Source organism: Pogona vitticeps, chromosome 3 (genome assembly GCF_051106095.1).
Source record: "Pogona vitticeps strain Pit_001003342236 chromosome 3, PviZW2.1, whole genome shotgun sequence".
NCBI classification, from domain to species: domain Eukaryota; kingdom Metazoa; phylum Chordata; class Lepidosauria; order Squamata; family Agamidae; genus Pogona; species Pogona vitticeps.
This window is the reverse complement of record NC_135785.1, coordinates 89,426,171-89,446,346: the sequence shown is the minus strand read 5'-3', so window position 1 is coordinate 89,446,346 and position 20,176 is coordinate 89,426,171. Positions and strand designations below refer to the sequence as shown.

General features: G+C 38.3%; 1 protein-coding gene across 4 annotated transcripts in view; it reads left to right on the top strand.

The window, feature by feature from the left end:
- Window positions 1-20,176, top strand: part of FAM149B1 (family with sequence similarity 149 member B1) — a 26,933-nt gene extending 6,757 nt beyond the window's left edge. The window contains exons 4-15 of one of the 4 annotated variants that reach the window (XM_072995252.2): window positions 474-616; window positions 2,389-2,508; window positions 5,531-5,689; window positions 6,195-6,382; window positions 6,683-6,816; window positions 8,536-8,648; window positions 9,882-10,106; window positions 11,112-11,229; window positions 14,737-14,862; window positions 16,125-16,206; window positions 16,306-16,437; window positions 19,092-20,176. In XM_072995252.2, the coding sequence (XP_072851353.2) occupies window positions 474-616; window positions 2,389-2,508; window positions 5,531-5,689; window positions 6,195-6,382; window positions 6,683-6,816; window positions 8,536-8,648; window positions 9,882-10,106; window positions 11,112-11,229; window positions 14,737-14,862; window positions 16,125-16,206; window positions 16,306-16,437; window positions 19,092-19,159 (1,608 nt within the window). In that variant the 3' untranslated portion in view covers window positions 19,160-20,176. Of the gene's footprint in view, window positions 1-473; window positions 617-2,388; window positions 2,509-5,530; window positions 5,690-6,194; window positions 6,383-6,682; window positions 6,817-8,535; window positions 8,649-9,881; window positions 10,107-11,111; window positions 11,230-14,736; window positions 14,863-16,124; window positions 16,207-16,305; window positions 16,438-19,088 lie in introns of all 4 variants that reach the window. The other 3 variants (XM_020783168.3, XM_072995254.2, XM_072995253.2) reach the window with 3 other exon arrangements.

The window sequence follows — 20,176 nt, the reverse complement described above, 5'->3', positions numbered from 1 at the left end:
TCCCATTCTACATTGTGTAGCCACTGGGCATGATCAGTCCTAATAGGGATCTTTAGTGAATTTTCCTCATGTAGAGTACTGTATCCAGTTCTGGACACTGTATTTGAAGAAGGATGCCAGCAAACTGAAACAAATTCAGAGAAAGGCAACAAGGAGGACTAGGGATCTGGAAACCAGGCCCTATGAGGAAGCAGTGAAAGAACTGGGCGTATTTAGCCTTGATAAAAGAAGATTAAGGGGAAATATGATAGCACTTTTCAAATACTTGAAAGGCTGTCATATAGAGGAGGGACAGGATTTGTTCTCAGTTGACCAGGTTTTCTGCAAAAATGGGTTCAGCTCTTTAAATATGCTAGGGTGCAAGCCTTTATATATAAAAAGAAAGATTTCTGAATTTCTGCTAAAATGTAAAACAAAATAACTGGTTGAAAAGCTAATCTTTCCCCACCCTTTATTGTTTTCTTTTTTTCTAGGAATTTGATAAAGCTGCTACCCGACAGGTTCAGCAGATATTCAGACACATTGATGAGCTTCTGTATGAGCAAAAAACAAGTGTGTTTGTTGAAGGCCTAGAGGAAGAGTGCCAAGAATGGATGTCAAGCTTCCCCCATCTCAGGTATATTACTTATGTATCAGTGCTTGGGATTTCACAGTACTGAATAGCAGTTAATTTATTGTAGCACCAGGATTATGGTTCTATGCCGCTTTACAAGTGTTTAATGTTAATAAATGTTAGGATTTATTATAAAACCATTTATTTCATTTCTTATTTCTGGGTGAATCATTTTATAGGAACAGAATGAGTGATTCTAGTACACTTCTCCCTTCAACAATGCTGGGGTTGGTGCGCTGAACCCCCATATAGTTCAAAATCCATGTACAGTGGTGTCTCGCAAGATGATCTTAATTCGTTCCGCGAAAATTGTCATCTTGTGAAAAAATCGTCTGCCGAGGTTCCCTAAGCATCGGTCTCAAAAAAAAAAAAAAAAGTATTGCGAAGCATCGGTCTCAAAAAAAGTCTTGCGAAGCACGGTCATAGAAAAAAAATCTTGCAAGGCACCATAGTGATTGCAAAAAACAATCATCTTGCGGGTTTTTCGTCCCACAATGCAATTGTCTAGCGAGGCATCACTGTGCTGTATAACTCATGCCACAAAATGTAACTGCTAAGCATAACAGTTGATTCTCTCTCTCTCTCTCAGAGAAGGAGAGAGAGAGAGAGAGAACAGTTCTCTTTATTGGGGTTAGCTTCCATAACATTGACAATCCTTACTATAGAGCAGTGGTTCTTAATGTGGGCAATAATGCCCCCCAGGGGGCGATTTCATTTTTCAGGGGGGCGGTAGAACGAAAAGGGGCGGTAGGGGGGTGAAAGAACAGAAGGGGGGCGGTAGGGGGGCGCTGGAGCGAGCCAAACCTGTGAAGGCGACTGCAGCCGCAGTGCTGGCAGTAAATCCGGTGCTGCTGCTGCCACCAGATGATCCAGCTCTTTCTACCTGCCACGTCTCGCCTTTCTCCTTTAGGGGAGCACTGAGTATGGATCGGGTGGAAGGAAAGGGTCTCTTGGGTCCTCATCCTCACCCCGTGAAGTGCTGCCTCGCACCCGGGTGGGAAGGGAGACTAGGTAGGTAGGTACCGGTAGGTAGGTAGGTAGGTAGGTAGGTAGGTAGGTAGGTAGGTAGGTAGGTAGGTAGGTAGGTAGGTAGGTAAGATATCATCACCTCAGGGAGGGGGGCGATGATAACTTCCTCAATGGCTCAAGGGGGCGTTTCTTTCAAAAAGGTTAAGAACCACTGCTATAGAGCACAGTGTGTAATGAGCCTTAATGGTCCTTATGACCCCCTGATCTAGAGGCTTAATTAGAGATGTTAGGTTTGTGTTTTCTTTGGTATGTTTGGGGTTGAACTCATGCTTCTGGTTCTTTTTGGGCAGAGACACAGTATTTGTTGAATATTTATTTATTGGAATATATATATATTTATTTATTGGGGGAAAATCTTTGTATAACCAAAACCATGCTGTTCAGACCCATGTAATTCAAGGGAGATGCGTCGTTCTGCTTTGCAACTGATTGAGTCAATACTGAAAAGTAGTACAGTACTTTGGAATATGCCAAATATTGGATCAGCACAGTGTTAGAGATCATAATTTTATATTGATGTTTCAATATGCTGCAGGCTAGGATCGGGCATCATTCAGAATGATACAACAATACTGCTCTTCTGTGTATATATATAGTGTCCTCCCTCACACATAAATTATTTATTTGAGTTGCAACCTCAGTGTAGCTGTTGAATGCATTGCAACATATTTTACAGATTAGGCATACTTCTGATAAGTTTATTTAAGTTTAAATTACATTTTATATAATTTTCTCTTTAATAATAGGATTGTGGGAAAGCAATTAGTGATTCCTACAGATGAAGGCTATGGTTGGTATTCTAGTTCAACGTGCAGCACTTTGGAGTCATCAGATATGAGCCCAATGCAAGAGAAGGATCCTAGTGAGTAAGTAGCAGTAGACTCTGATTCTGCCCAGGTATTGTGACCATCATTGCTTACAGTAATGCCTGGTGGAAAAGCATAGATTGAATACCTTTTTAATAGTACAGTGGTGCCTCGCTTAACGATTGCCTCGTTTAGCGATTAATTTGCATAACGATGTGTTTTTTTAGAAAATAATATGCACCGTATAACGATGTTTCCTATGGGCGATTTTCGCTTAGCGAAGTTTGGGACCATGCTTCGCATAACGAATGCGATTTTAGGTCCCCTGCTTCACTTAACGATGTTTTTTTTTCAATTAAAAAAGTGTCTTAGAAGGGTCAAAAACGGTTCTAAATGCTTGGATTCGTTAGAGGACCCCCTAAGTCATGTGCAAACCTGATTTGGCTTTGATCTGACTTTTCATTAATTTATGGTTAATTTTTTTTTTCCGGCCCATAGGAACCAATGGACCTGTCAAAATCTGACAGCTCCATGCTTTCCTATGGGGGAGAAAACAATTTACAAAAAATTAACGAAAGTTCAGATCAAAGCCAAATCAGGTTTGCACACGACTTAGGGGGTCCTCTAACGAACCCAAGAATTTAGAACAGTTGCTGAGTCTTCATTAATTTTTTGTGAATTTTTTCTTCCCCCATAGGAAATAATGGAGCTGTCAGATTTTGACAGCTGTCAAAAGTTGGGGGGAAAAAATTCACCATTAATTAACGAAAAGTCAGATCAAAGCCAAATTAACTTTTGCATCCGTTTTAGAGGGTGCAGAAGCTAATCCAAGCATTTAAAACCATTTTTGACCCTTTTATGACACACTTAATTTTGCAAAAATTGACTTCGCAAAGCCATTGGAATGTATTGAGTCAGCTACAATACATTCCAATGGAGGAAACATTGTATCGTATAACGATGTTTCCTATGGGTTTTTTCACTTAAGGACGGCAATCCGTGCCTATTGGAACGGATTAACCGGTTTCCAATGCATTCCTATGGAAAATGGTGTTTCGCATAACTATGTTTTGCATAACGTTTTTTTTTTTGGAACCAATTAAAATCGTTATGCGAGGCACCACTGTAAAACTATCACCTATTATTTATTTTTGTTGTGAGTCAAAATTCTTCCTTTGTAACCACAGCATTCGTGAAGTGTATTCTGCCTAGAGTACCAGCTATATTTTTCAAAAGCGGCAATAGCTTTACTGAGTAATAGTTATCGTATATTGTCTACATGCATAGCAAGTATTTGTTATGCATGTGGACAATATTGGCTTGGTTCCAAAGAACCATGAGTGAAAGGAGGCATTAGACTTTTTTTTCTTCGTTTCCGCCTGCCGTATTGTGTTGAAATTGAAAATAATTTTTATAACAGATTATGACATTGTATTAGAATAAAGCTTTTCAAAGACTATAATCACTTGGCTAGTTGAAGCTCTTTACATGAGCAACTAAGTGACAACTTCTGTGGCTGTGGTTCTTCCTATGTTTAAGGGTGATCATGTAGGAAGAAAATAATTTGGACGGCTAGGTGAACCTATAAGCTATAGTTTTTCACAGGTAGTATAAACTCTTGCCTCTTCAGAATAGCCATTTTCATTTGAGTCAGCAGAAGCTAATTTGTCCACATATATTTTTTGGAATAATTAAGAAAAAATCTCAAATGTTCTCTTTGTTACTGGTAATGAAATAAGAGAAAAGAAGATTTATTACATCCAGGGTGCTTATGTCATCTGGGTAGATTTATTGACTAAAATAATCTTGCATAGGTATCCAAATGGCATAACTTGACTAAAATTTTCTTGGATAGGCAAATTGTCCCAAGTTGAGACTTCATAGTAGACGTTATCTGTTGCATGCTGAGTCACACAACTTGGTATGCAACAGATCATCTTTACAGTTAATTCCTAGCTTTAGGTAGTTTTCCAAAAGCAAAAGCTACACTTCTGTAACTGGGTAAGAGGATTTGGGCCATTGTAGAAATGAAGTGCATCAGATCAAAAGCATAATATATAAAAACTTTCTTTCAATGGGTTGAGAACTGCTTTCTCATCTATGTTTTCAGTCAAAGCTGAAGAAGAATGAGTGGGTCAGCAGACTATACAGCAATGGCTTCTATCCTTGATATTCTTGGTAGTCTTAGATACTAGTTCCCCAATCCCTAAAATGTACAACAGACTTTCAGCTTTCTTAGCTTAGGCTTCTGGGTGTTACAGTTTAAGAATATTTATAGAACTAAAATTGGTGTACCCAATATTAATGTAATTTAAAAGGGAGCTACAGACTGCCTTCTGTTTGGAGGGGGAAAAACTGATTGGCATACACTCTGCAGAGAATGCACCCACAAATGTTTTAATTGTCTTCAATTCTGTTGCTTAGTGTAATATGTTGCACTAGAGTAGGCCAGTTTTAATCAATAGAAGTAATGGAGGAGTTGACTCACCAAATCCCTGTGGATTTAGTGTGCATAATGTAATGTAATTTACTATGCTAAGCAAAATTGGAAGACAGGAAGGCCTGGTGTGCTCTCGTCCATGGGGTCACGAAGAGTCAGACACGACTAAACAACAACATACTAAGCAACAGGATTTCAGTCATTGTTCATAATTAAATTAATTTATTAATTTATTAATGTATTAATGTATTAATGTATTAATTTGTTTGTTTATTTATTTGTTTGTTTGTTTATTTAACTTATATGCCGCCCACACTACCCGAAGGTCTCTGGGCGGCTTATTTACCTTAATCTAATTTTTTATACTCACTGTACCTACCTGTTCAAAAGTGCTTCTAGTAAATAAATAACTGCTTACCTTGTAACTATTATTGAAAGTGAACTGCTGATATATATGACTGTAGCTGAAATCCAGTAGTAAGTTACAACTAGAGTAGGCCTATGGAATCAGTGGTTGTTGATGCACCAAATCCCCACTGATTCAGTGGGCTTACTCTAGTTGTGACTTATTCCTGGATTTCAGTCTATATGTTCATCCTTCTTGACTTTTGTCATTTGAAAATTAAAATATTTTTTCTTCAGGTTTAGTGTTCTAGGCAAAAAAGTTCCCTTCTCTGCTACTCCTGCTCATAAAAATCATGTCCCTGAATTCTGTTTATGGGAGAGTGAAGAAGGAGAAGATTGTGTGATTGTCTGTGAAGGCATCATGGAGGAGTATTTAGCATTTGACTGCAGAGATGTGTAGGTATTGAATATTTGATTAATCTGTCTTGTAGCAACGTACTTAAAGTTGTCTGGTGAAAATTGTGTTATTAAATTTTGTTGCTATTTGTCATTCGCAAAGTTCCAGGAAAACCCAAAAGTGCACTGTAATTCTCTAGCTATTGGAATGCCTAACTAGTGGTTACCAGATAGCATTTGTACCAACTTATGTATTGTTATAACATGTTACTGCTCTGATAGTTGTATTGGCCAGATAAATTTACTTTGTAATGGACCTGTACGATGAAATGTAATGCTGGTCCTAACAAAAGTAGACCCACTTAAGTCATTGGAGCTTAATTTAGTTGTGATTTAGAAGTCCCATTTATTTCGATGGGTCTATTAAAGGGAAGATTAATGTTAGATTTAGCACATACTCTCTAAATGTGTCCAAAAGGAAATTTCAGAGGGCCCATCCAAACCATTAGTTTGTGATTATAGAAAGTTTAAAAAGAGCTGTAACCTTTGTTTCTCTGCTTCAAAGGGAAGAAGAGTTGCATGAATGGAAAATGGGGCTTTCACCTGACAGACGGAAATTAGGTTTCCCACCTATCTCACCATCCTACTGCATGAGGGATACTGTTCTTTCTTATGTGTTTGATGATGTATGGAGTGAAGTCTTGGGCTATATGGAGCAGCTAATCTGTAGACACTGGGAAGGGTCAGTATCAGGTAAGTTTTAGAGATGAAGTGTTATCTGCACAACCAGTATGCTCCAAAAAACTTAGCATTGGTAAGTGACATACTTTTGAAGTACACTCTTTACCTGCATACAGTTTGGGTCAAGTGAATCAGATGGCAACATTAGGTACACTTAAAGTTTTAGAAGTCTTTTTTCATTACTATTTTTTATTGTCTGTGGCAAAACTTTTAGTAGTGGTTTAAAAGTTTAAAATATCTTTCTTAGAAGTTTGTTTATAAGAATATCAAGCAAGTAGTACCTCCTGATGTTCTTTATTCTGTCATTGGTAGATGATGAGAAGAATGTTATAACTGTAGAATCAAGCCGGACAGATTCAGGAAGCCCTTTTATGCAATTTGAGCCACTGCCATTGTTGTTGCCTCGAATGCCACAAACCAAGATGCCCTCAATCACTTCAAATGTGGTAGGTGTAAGAAGTAGCATGATTTTTGTTGATCTGAGGTGGCATTTAGGTAAAGAAAGTAGTCATATTTGTTGCTTGAAAATTAGATGTTGTAGTGACTTGACCATAATAGTTCTTGTGAGGCTTCTATTTTGTCTTGTGCATATAAAATTTTACTGCTTGGAAAATTCTACCTTTCCTTGTTTTTCAAATTGTTTTTTAAATAGCACATTGAAGAGTTTGAAATTATACAGAGTTGGAGCACTGCTGCTCATTTTCGTAGTTAGAGCTACAGAAGACTCTAATTAATAACCGCAAGAGATATTGACATTTACTCACATTTGTGAATAGAAAATTTTTTATGTAATTTAATTTAAAATGTCTTCATTAAGTATCGGTGTTTTTAAATCATGCACTTGTTCCTCCTCTGTGTACTCTCCATGTTACTAAACACGTGACAGTAGTATCAAATGCCCAAGAATCAATCAGTTTTTATCTAAACTCAGTTTTCTTTCCCCTTTTTTTCTTTCCCTTTAACTTTCCTATATAATGTTCTATCTTCCTCATGTATACCTTATTGTATGTATAGTACTCAAAATGCAGATATGGCCGCAAAACCAAAAAGAAGAGAAAAACACGAGAAGTATGTATGATGGATTGGGTGTAGTGTCTTTCCTGTTGGGATATGCAGTGAGTGATGGGGGCTGAGCTGAGGTACTGGTTTTTGGGCACAGTAGGCAGAAATGTAAGAGAAGGCCACTATCTTCATTCTAAATTCATTCATATGGAAGGAAACGTAATTACAGTAATTTAAAGATAACTGTTCCCAAAAAAATCAGCTTTAGATTATATTCTCCCCTTTATTCTTTTGAGCATTATTAAATATTTAAATTTTCATCATTTTAATCATGTATTCTGTTAAACATTTAGATTAACTATACATGTCTCGATTATGGTCTAGGATAGCAAGCTTAAACTGAATAAATTTGATAATCAGTCTAAGAAACCTAAGCGAGAGTTGTGCTTACATTAAAAACTCATCCAGTTGTCAAAAGCATATCAGCATGTTAGCACCACCCCCTCAATTGTCAGTTTTGGTGCCCTCTGTATTTGAAGAGTGATGAGTCTGAAGAGAAGAGTCTCTGTCATCAGTGATGGCTCTGCAGATGAACTGGAACCCGAGAAAATCAGGGTCCTAACTTGTCTTCCTGGGTAGCTAGAGGGCTCCATCTCAGGCTTCTGCCTGCTTATGTGGAAGAGTGATAGAACCTGGGAGATGGGGTTAGTGCAGTCCTTTCCTCATGTGTCAATACAGTGCACTTTTAGACAACTAATTAGGGCTAATCTTCTTGGAATTTTGATTTGGCATGCACATATTGGCTGCTTGCAAAGGACTTTCCACGTGCAAGGCCTTTTCAAGTTTTCATTCTACGTGTTATTTACATGCCTTCAAGAAACGTTTATTTATATGCCTTCAAGAACCGCTTACCGACCTTCGCTCTGCGATTTTTTCCCTATTGAGGCACCATTTTGCAATCGCATTTGTGATTGCAAAACCAGCCTTGTAGAGCGAATTCATCGCTCTACGACATGCCCGCTGTGTGAGGCACCACTGTATATTATTATTACTATTATTAATTATTATTAGCAATAATAGTAATAATTCATTGTATTATTATTATTAATATTATTATATATATTTCTAAATCTGAGGGTAAATTTAATTTAATTTAATTCCAGGTACAGCTTTCTCAAGGAACAAGTGGTGGTGCACAACGTAATTTGAATGGCTTGATGGTGATTCATGGAATTCCGTTACATCAAAGAAACTTGCCTCTAATGGACAAAATATTGTAAGGATAGCAGCCTTTTATTTTCATGTCCATGTTAAAGCTGGCCAACCAGCTGCAACCAAACTTTGCCTTGAAAGCTATTTAATAATTGAGTTTTAAACATCTTTCTCTTGCAGTCCTATGGCTAGCAATGTGTTTTTGTATATTCTTAGCCAGCTAAGTGGTTAACAGGCTTAATTTTATATAGGTATGTTAAATAAAATAGGAATCTCAGGTTCTTTACTTTACATACATTTATTATTTTTATTATTTATTTATTTATCATTATCATTATCATTATCATTATCATTATCATTATCATTATTATTATTATTATTATTATTATTATTATTATTATTATTATTATTATTATTATTAACAACTTTATTAAAGATAGCAAAAGAAATTTAATCAGTGGCATTATCCTAAACCATAAAAACACTGCTTAAAATACAGAGGAAAAGATAAAAGCATAACAGGTTTGTTCAAGGATAAAGAGCAGAAGAGAACAGTAGTTTGACAAACTAAATATATTTCCACCATTCTTTAAATACTATAGAGAGTTGTAATCAGAAAAATATTAATGGAGTATCCAACAGGTATGGAGTATCCATAGGACAAAAGTTCTGTTTGGCATCGCTGCAGATGATATTTCATCTAAGTGGACAAGGGAGAAGCCCAATTCTTTTTATTGATTGGTTGATTGGTTGGTTGGCTGGTTGGTTGCATTTATACCTTGCCTATCTGGTCGAACGACACACTTATGTTCTCTCTGATGTCTCTTGTTATTAAGCAAGCCTCTTGCTGAGCTAACATGAGTGAACAGTTTTGAACTCCATATAGATTGGATTATAGTAATTAATCCATAGGATTATCCAAATGCTGCTGCTACTCTATGATAAGAACAGGGCACTGGACATTTTGTTTCTCCTGTCCAATTTTAACTTGCTCCATACGGTGCAGCCTTTTGTTTCTTAGTAGCCTTTTGTGATTGCTATCAAAATTGGCACTGTAATCAACAGCACGTGCTAATATGCGTAAGATTTAATGGTGGATTTTAAAATTATATTGTGTTGAGGTTTAGGTCATAATAGGTGCTGGTTATCATGTTCTCTTTATTTTCTGTGGAAATATGAATATGAAGGATAAATACATGTTATCTTATTGATGAAGTAGAACAGCATATTTTAGCTGCATCTCTAGCTGTATTTTATACTGCATGTTACTCTTGTATTTCCCCCCCCTTGGTGTCAGAGATGTGGATGACAAATTGCTCATGAGACCAGGCTCCAGTTCTCTCCTGTCAACCCGAGCTCGGCCAAATCGCCCACTTGAGCTCAGTACATCTTCTCTGTCATATTCTGCACAGCCTGCTAGGAGACGGAACCCACCACCACGTACCCTGCATCCTATCAACCCCAGCCTTTCTCGCTCAGGGACACCAAAACCTATGGATGAAGTCATCAGGGGAACACGACTGTAGGTTCACTTGCCATTCTGTTGTAATCTCTCTGCAAACATTACAGTTTTACAGAATGAAATTTGAAAATCCAGGGTGGCATAAGTAAAGGAAGCAGTCAAAAAAGGACTTTAAAAGATTGAGGGAGGGAGAGAGACTGGAGTTGTAGAAGGAGTAGCCATGTTAGTCTGTGCAAGCGTTATAGTCAGACTGATGAAGTGGACTTGTTCACAAAAGCTCACATTAAAAATAAAACAGTTTTTAAGGTGCCACCACATTTTTGTCTTTTTTTTATTTTGTTTTTACCTATAAAGAGAGACTGGAGCCTCTCTTTCAAAATTACTATGTGTTTCTGTAATATTCTTCATATGTTTTTGTAAGAGCTGAAGCTCTTTCAGTTACAATTTAATTTGCAGAATGATTATTCAGTCTTGTGGAGAATTGAAACATAAATTTCCACAGGTTGCAACATTTTCTCCAATTCCAAGCAATCAAACAACAATGTGTTTTTGCAGGGAACATGCATCATATTCCTCTATGCCTATTGCAATGCAAAGTGCTATCAACTGTGATTATTTATCATGGTGATCTGTTAGTGCCTGTGATATCATTGATGATTAACAAAATAACTCCCCTTCCCACTCAGTAGTCCAGTTTTGTAATGTTTTAGGACTTTTGAAGGAATATTTTCCAGCACAGCATCGAGGAGGAATGTTTATAGAAGTCTTTTTTAAAAGCAAGGCCATCTTTTCCTTTTCAACAGTCATCGTGTTGCATGTTGCATAAAGTTTTTAAGTGTCTTTGAAACTTTTTGGGGGGAAATGCACATTAAATTCCTCCAGCTCATCTCTGGTGAAGTTTCATCCACTTTTTAGCTCACCATTTCAGCTACAATCTCTTTAACCTCCTGTTCAGAATGCAACAGCTGAATCAACTTGCACGTGCCCCTCATTTGTTTTTTTGGTGTAAGCTTGTATTGTGAGCAGATGGGCCTTGTTCAGTAATTGCTGTTGCTGTTTTCTCAGCTCTGCTGCAAGTGAGCAGCTGTCATCCTCTTCCCCAATGCCACTGAGTAGAAACAACCTCCTGCCTCCCATTAGTGCTATAGATGTGACAGAACATTTGGGATCCCAAAAGCAAACGGTAAGCCATCTTGTTCTGTTGCAGCAGTTCAGGTCTTGGAATTAGCAAGGATCCTATAAGCTCCACGTTGAGGAACTCATTGTAACAAAGTAGCAAGTGACTGAGGGTTTTTAAAAGAAAGAATTGATGATGAGAATTTCTTACAAGTGATTGCAATATATTTTTAAATTTAAAAAGTACCCTCCAGGCACTTTTTTAATGCGAGCACATGTGTAGGACAAAAGTGGTCCTCCAGGTGTTTTTGGCCCCTACTTCTCTAGTCCTTCCCTACTGGTTATGATGCTTAGGCCTAGTGGTAGTTGCCCAGCCCTGATATATAACTTACGAGTTCATGATGTTTGGTTGCCCTTCTTGTACACTGGAACCTCTGTTTACGAACTTAATCCGTGCCAGAAGATGTTTGTTTGTTGAAATGTTCGTAAGTAGAAGCAAAATTTCCCATAGGAATGCACTGAAAACTAATTAATCCATTCCAGCTGTTTTTGGTTCTTATGTAGAGCCGTCGTTCGTACGTTGAAGCATTAGTTCCCATAGGAACTAATGCAAAGCCGGTTAATCCATACTCTACCACTAGGGGGAGAATTTTTTTTTTTGACCTAAGATGAACTTAGGTCAAAAAAAGGGCGGGAAAAGAGGGAGGGAGGGAACACCTTAAACAGAACACCTTTTAAAAAGCCACAGAATCCAGCAAGCGTTATTCCAGCACAGAACTCCTCATCACAACAAGAGAGCATGGGGGGGGGTAGAGACTTGAGTCTAAACTCCATTTTAAAGCCTGCCTGGCTGCCTGCTTCTACAACCACCACAGTCCCTCACAGAATATTTTCTGATTTTAAAACAGACTTTAGAGCTACATTTTAACCACACATTTTAAAACTAAAATGTACACTGCAAGACCCATCAGAGCACAGAAACATAACCTCCCCACCTAGCCCTACCCCCAAGCTGCAAAAAACCCTGCACAGTACAGTAAATACAGTGTACTCACCCAGAACATGTAGTCTCTGTTTTAAAAAAGTCAAAAAAATAAAAAAATAAAAAAGCCAAAAAAATAAAGTCCGTACAGTACCAGGCAGTCTGAAGTCTCTTTCCGTATCCACACACTCTAACCGCTGGGGCAAGTGAGGTAGCAGAAAAGCAGCCTCTTTGCTGGCCAAAGGTTAACTGAAAGTTCACATTTCCCGCCTTTCCCGTTTTTTTTCTGTTTGTAAGTAGAATCTCCATTCGCAAGTAGAAGTAAAATTTTGCAAACAGAGCTGTTTGTAAGTTGAAGTGTTCGTAAGGTAGGGATGTTCATAAGTAGAGGTTCCACTGTACTTCTTCGGGTCTCCTGCATCTGTCCTGGACCCAGGGTCCTTCTGGGGAAGAGGAGGAGCCCATCCCATCACATCCCCATGGGTTGCAATGCTTTTAGGATCCAGGCATCCCTGCCGTGGACTGGCCTGGGAAAGTAGAGGGCATTTTGTGTCCATCAGAGATGAGGGCAGAAGCTGCTCTCTGCAGCTCTCGCTTTCCCCCGTTCTTCCATAACGAGCAGTGGGATAATGATTTTTCCTGGTGAACCAAGAGCTGATTGGGATCACTGGCCAAAGTAGCCATTGGCCAGTAGCCCAACTGATTGTATTTTTAAATTGTGTGAATTTTAATGTTGTGAGCTGCTTTGGGTCCCTTGTTGGGAGAAATGCGGCATAATAATAATAAGAAGAAGAAGAAGCACACCCATTCCTTCTGACCCAGGCAGCACAGGTTAGCAGGAGTTCAAATTAGGAAGTAAATCCATGGCTTGACTCCTCCCTGACCCCACAGAGCTGCACCACAGAACAGGCACAGACATTTGTGCAGGCTATTGATTTGCTGAAAAAGAAGAGAGGGAAGAAGAGGTCAACATCTTCTTCTCCCCCAGTTAACATATTGCAAGATATAAGCAACAATATTGTGCTTCCAGGCTGAATGATGATGATGATGATGATGCCGCTTTTCTCCCAACAAGGGACCTAAAGCGGCTCACAACATTAAAATTCACACAATTTAAAATTCACACAGTAAGTTGGGCTACTGGCCAATTATTACATTTTGCCCTAAACCTTTGTCTTTTACTGAGCCCAAACATATATTAAGTTCCAACTCTGTTTTTACATAGTCTCTTGGTTGTTCTCCTAGTGCTTCTGAAAGTGTGTCTAATTCTGCGATATCCAACAGTTTCTTTAGGAACTCCCCCATCGTAGGTATTTCTTCACTTTTCCATTTTTGGGCCCAGAGTAACCTAGCAGCTATGAGTATATACATTAAACAATATTTGATTTTCTTATCAGTAATTTCCGACATAATATTTAATAGTGCTATTTCAGGTTTAAAATTTATTTTCTGTTAAATGGTTTCTTTTATTATTTCCCCCACATGTGTCCAATATCTCTTGACTTTTTCACATGTCCACCACATATAATAAGCTCCTGCTTTTTTTACACTTCCAACAAACATTGCTATTACCCTCTGACATTTTTTCCAACCTTATAGGGGCATAGTGCCATCTATAGAACATTTTGAGGATATTTTCTCTTAAATTTGCCAGCTTAATCATTTTATGATATTCTTTCCACATCATTGTCCAATCATCAATATTGATTGCCCATTTTGTCATCGTCTCCTTTACCCTCTCATCCTCCATATCATACTCCAATAGATATATATACATTTTTAAAATTATTTTCTCATCAGTATAGATCCACAGTTTATCCACCTGGACTTCACCCTCAAAGAAGCCCACAATTTTATCTTTTTTGTATCTCGATTCTAATTTGTTCATTGACCACCAATCTGTTGCCACCCCAGTTCCTCTAGCTCTTGCTTATTTTTTATGTTCTTTATTAAGTAATTATTTATATGTTAGTAGCACTCCTTTCTGATTCAACAAAGTAAGTGCTTCTATAGGCGCTACCCATGTTGGGATTTTCTTATAAGTTTGTGCTTGAAATTTTTGCCACACTAGGCATAGTGCCTTTCTCACAATGTGTTCCATAAAATGTGATTGCTCCTTGTATTTCCCATACCACACATATGCATGCCAACCCATTCTTAAATCATGTCCCTCCAATTTCACTAATCTTTGGTTTACAAGAATTATCCATTCTTTTATCCACATCATAGGACAAGCCTTATAGTATAATAGCCAGTTCGGTAGACCTGAACCCCCCCTTTTTTTTCAAGTCCTGTAATAGCTGTTGTTGTTGTTGTTGTTGTCGTCTTAGTCCCATTAAAAGACCAGGTGGAAGGTGATCAGCTATGTAAGCCACAAGCTAGCATAGTTGAACCCCCACCCCCACCCCTGACCATCTTGGGAAAAAGCAGCAACTTTTACTTCAAGGAGTCCAACACTGTCCCAGACAACCCCCAAAATGTCCCATTCAGGTTTCACAAACTCAGCATTGCCAACAGGAAAACCATGGCTGGGAACTTTCCATTTCATAATCATTGGTCTAAAACCAGTTATTTTCTCTTTTTACCCTGCAGAAATCCCGGGGGAATTCTAGCCGGGCTCACAGTGCAATAGCAGATGAAATCATTCATCAACCAGTACATGAGAGATTTTTACTACCTGATAGTTTTTCCAGGCCCAACACATCACATTCATTTTGGGTAAGTTGTATCAGGGTTGAATCCAGACCTAGATAGGTAGATATTGTGGCACTTTCATTGTGGAATGTATCCCACATGCAGACCTGATTGGCAGCAATGTTGGTCTCATTTTGATGCCAAGTGAAAACCTAGATATTCATTTTAAGCATAGGAATCATGGCCTTAACAGAGGAGTTCTTTTATAGTATATATGGTTTTAAATTGCTTCACATGTTTTAAATCATTTTAGTTTATTCTTGTTTGTTGTTTTGAATGGTTTTATTGTCTGTAACAGTACTTCTTGTGGGTGTTATATATGTTGCTCTAAAATGTTATTAGGTTTGTATACTGCTTTAGCTAGCTAGATACAGTAGCTCAGTGGTTTAGTTATCTGGCTGCAGAACCAGAGGTTTGGAGTTCAATTCCCCACTGAGAAAGGCCAGCCTGTGTGGTCTTGGGCAAGCTGCACAGTCCTGGAATGCCCTTGGAAGAAGGAAACGAAAGACCTGAGTGTTCTCTACCTGGAAAAACCTGAAAGGGTCACCATAAGTCAGAAATGACTTGACTGCACATGATTATGTGTTTCATTATGCTAAATATTAACTAAAATTGCTCATATCTTATCTTAAGAGGCTATTCGATTTCACCAGTGTAAAAAGAATTTAATTTTGAACACTTGATTGCTTTCACCTTCTAAAAACAGCATGGTCATTCATGAGTCTGGTGGTTACTGTTATATTGGGAAGACTTTCCAAAGTGTTGTTTAAACATTGCATTTTTTTAAAAAAAGCCTCAGTGATATAGTGTTTAAGGATCTTTTGGGCTTCTCATAAAAACTGATCACTAATCTCTTGATTAACTGATCTCCGGGTGGAAGGATTATAAATGTAATTTTTGTTTTTAATTGGGAATATTTGTTACAGAAGCATAGCTTGATGTCTGTGCTGCTTGCCATTATATACAGTATACCTATATTGAGCTGGGAAAACTGTATCCAGTGAGCTCTATGCAGCCCTTGGGGTGTGTTTTCCCAGCCACAAGGCTTCCCCAGAGCATCCCCATTACATGATTTTAACTGGGAGAGGTCTGTCTGCACTGCTGGAGTTTTATATTAGGGCTTGGTGGTTTCCCCCCAAACCTTCTCTGCAAAACAATAAATCAAAACTAGAAATCCTCTTCCAGGTCCTTCCTGTTTTCTTTTCTTTTTAAAAAAGAAGTTATTTCTACCTCTTTTCTCATGTGGCTCGAACGTAATGATATAATAATTCTATTTCATTTTTTAGCCAGACTCGCCGTATCGTCGTTCTTGCACTGTAATTGATTATGTTAACCAACCAAGAAATAATAAAGGATCTTCTGGAACAGGTATGTGCAAAAGTGAACACACGTTGCCTAAAATTAATTTTTGTATGCCAAGCACTACTATACAACAATTTTAATATTGCAATCTTTGTTACTCTACAGATTCTATTAACGTAGGAGTGATGGGAGTCAGTTTAGGGATATCTAGCTCTTCCTATATTAATTCTTTCCACCACCAGCCTCTTGGTCATTTTCTTGATGAGGATGAGGAGGACAAAGAACATCCTCCACTGGGTAAGAAGTAAGAGGCAAGACATCTGGAAGTCTGTGTCAGGCATTTACTTGCATTTCATAAAATATTTAGCACCCTTTTTGAAATGTAGGTGTTGATCATTATCAAATATTTACCATTTGTTATGTTTTCTGTGTAGCATACCTGCCAGTGTTTATTTCAGTTGTATTTATTCATTCAGTACAGCAGAAGTTAGTCATAGCTAAATCCCATTTTATTGTTATGAGGGATAGTAATCACATCTCTGCCATAAACATTCCTACCAGTTTATCTTTCAGCATCTCTAAAAGCAATGAAAAACACCGAATGAGATGCTCCAGGATGAGAAAGGCCATTTAGGGTGCTGAATCAGATCCTACCTTTAGTGTCCGTATGCCATTTTTTCTAGTTTTCTGCTGTGACAAACCCCTAAACTGTTTTTTGACTTTTGGAGAGTTTAAAAAGAAAATTTAGAGATTCAGAACTGCAGAAAGAACAACTGTATGAAGACAGAACAGATGGTTGCCGATATGGGCAACAGGATCATGTTGTTGTCGTCATTAACTTTACTATTCTGTGGCAATAGTCAAATCTTAAATTCTGAGAATGTCACTTTTGTTTTCATAAAAAAAAATTCATAGTCTTATTACTAATGAAAATATCTTTGAGTTACTGAAATCAGAAAGAGGTTGGACAGAACTTCCACTGCATATATTCCAGTCATCTGTCCTTTTTCTTTATCCTCCAAATCCATAGGGGGAATATGCTCCCCTTCCTACATTTTCACTCTATATGCCAAGGGGGATAGGATTGAACTGGTGAATCACTTGTCCTCCATGTCAGTGTGAAGCTGATGATGTGCTTCACACAGAGGAGCCCTACAGTTGTACATCCCAAATGCCTTCTAACCAGGAGTGTGTGTTCAGGTAACCTGACCTAGGTAAAGGCAGGTGGTGGCAGTGCGGGTTAAACTGCAGAAGCCTCTGTGCTGCAAGGTCAGAAGACCACAGTCGTAAGATCGAATCCATGTGACGGAGTGAGCTCCCGTCACTTGTGCCAACTCCTGCCAACCTAGCAGTTTGAAAGCATGTAAATGCGAGTAGATAAATAGGTACCACCATAGTGGGTAGGTAACGGTGTTCCATGTCTAGTCGTGCTGGCCACGTGACCACAGAAACGGTCTACGGACAAACACTGGCTCTACGGCTTGGAGACGGGGATGAGTACCGTGCCCTAGAGTCAGACACAACTGGACTAAATATCAAGGGGAAATTTTACCTAATCACAAGTGTGTGTTCAGGTAACATGACCTAGATGGAGTCATATAAAGAGATTAATCCAGAGAAATGGTATCTCACATTCAGTTTGTGCTATAAAGGGACAGGAAGCATAAGGGGTCTATCTCCTATCACTTCATAGAACTGTTGCATATGAAGCTATGTCTGTTAAAACTTTATCAGCAAGCATATATAATTATTTCAGTTCCAGAGAAAATATGGTTAGTGATCACTCATGTCACTAACAGATATTTCTCACCAGATTTTAGAATCCTGTTTCTGAGGACAATGTTTACATAATTATTACTGGAATTGTTGGTACAATCCAGTAATTGCTGGAACAATCCTCTTATTTGGGTTTTAGTCTGCACTTTACAAGGTCAATAAGGTGCTGAACCTTTCCCCAAAATATGTGCAACCTTTGGATGACTTTTGCAAAGTGCAGACTAAAACCAGGAGTGGATTCATAGTTCCTACTACGAGTAGTTCGTACTACTGCCATTGGAGTTGCCAACGCCACTGTCCTGAAGGCTCTTTTTGTGGCTCCACACACACCCTATTCTCCCACCCCAGCAAAAGTAGGTGATTTACTGTTCCTGGAAGCTTCGAGGAGCTGTGATTTATCTAAAATAGACTGCACCATTGACACAAAAACTGCCAGGTTTTCAAAACTGAAGGTGGAGTTCCACCTATTTGTAGTTTGTTGGGGGTGAGCAGGTATTTTTAGTTGGTTATTCAGCACCTCCCTGGCACCCTGCTCCCCCAAAAAAATCCTCAAGGCAAAAAATTGCCTTTGTGGGCCCACCAAAAAAGGCAGCTTTCTGCAAAGGGAAGTTTCACACTAACTTGTAATACCAGAGCAGGTAGGGTTGCTCATTAAATATTGAGATTGGGTATCTCTGTTGCAGGAACCAAGTAGCTGCAGTTCCCTTAGTCACTTTCACAACACTTGGGTAATGGTATAATATGGGAAGGATTGATGGTATGATGATTTCTTACACCAGTATATCCAGACACAGAGGATGTAACTACTGCTAGTGGTCTCTCCCATGTGATCACAGTATCGTATAGCTAGCACAGTGATATGGGAGGTATCTACTGGAAAATAGCAGCTGAGAAGCTGGGCCTGGCAGCACATTCCAGCTTGCAGCAGCTCAAATGGCACAAGCATTTCCCATCTCCAGGCTTTCAGTATTGAAACGCTTGCCCCTTTAGAAGTATGTCTCTATGAAGACAGTTATGTTCTTATAAACTGTACTGTATGCCTTTTTGAATCACCCTTAATCAGTGTATTGTGAATATAAGCATCAGTAAGTAACTGTTAACCTTTCCAAAGGCATGAAGTAGACTTTTGAGTACTATACGTGCTTTCATAGTCTTGTCTGGTTTTTGCTCAGTAGGTCTTCATTTACATGGTTCTGTGAGAACTCACAGCCGAGGTGGGTCAAGAAGCAGACAGGGTCTATAGAATGTTATGAGAAGACATCACCCAGGTCCCAGATGAATGAGCATCTACAGAAGCTTTGGAAACCAGTATTCAACAATAATAATACTAAACCTGTTTACAGAACACCAAATCTTTCTTTACAGAAGAATCTTATTTTTGTATAAACCTAGCCAGCTGCCAAAGACTACAAGGTTGTGTTGGATTGTTTTCTCCTGTGGTCTATTCTATGGGAAGCTGAAAGCTTGAGTTCTAGAAATCTACCAAACTCTAGCATCCTGTTGCTCAACATTCCATTAAAAACAAGTGTCTTATTGCAATATCCAATTGACTTACCACTAATTGGTATTTAATGTCAATATCCATTTGACAGTATTAAGTTATATTTCTTTTTGGAAGACGCTTGCAGTTATTTCTCTAATTATATAAAAGATTGGAGACTGTCAGTACCAGCTGTCCATGTACTTAAAAAAAACAACATACAGAAGCTGATGTCTGCAAGGAAGCCAAGATTAAAAGCTTATAGCATACTTATATTTATTAATGTATTTAGATACAGGGTTCCATTATTTTCCAATGAAACCCATACCTCTTCAGCCAGTGACTTGGCTGAGACTGCAAGGGACTTGAACAACTGTGTTTTTAGTTTCCCTTGTTCTTAAGTAAAGCAAGAAGTTTGGTAAAATTTCATTGCACCAGTTTCTGTACAGCAATCAGGCTCAGTTTTAGAGTTCTCTTACTGAGGAGAGAGGTAATATTTGTAGGAGATGTGCCTAGAGAGAGATTATAACTTAGAAAAAGCATAGCCAAGACTGAATATTGAATTTCATGTCTGCTATAATTTTATTACCAATTAGTTTTAGTATTACTAGTCTAAGTGCCAGAGTGCAAATGTATGAAGCTATGTAAATTAATGATAACTTTGCATTATATTCTAGATACCATGTGAACATTGTAAATGCCAGGATAGGAACAGATTATTATTAAATTATAAAATGGAATACTTTTTATACTCAAATAAAAAATATTTTCTAAACTGCA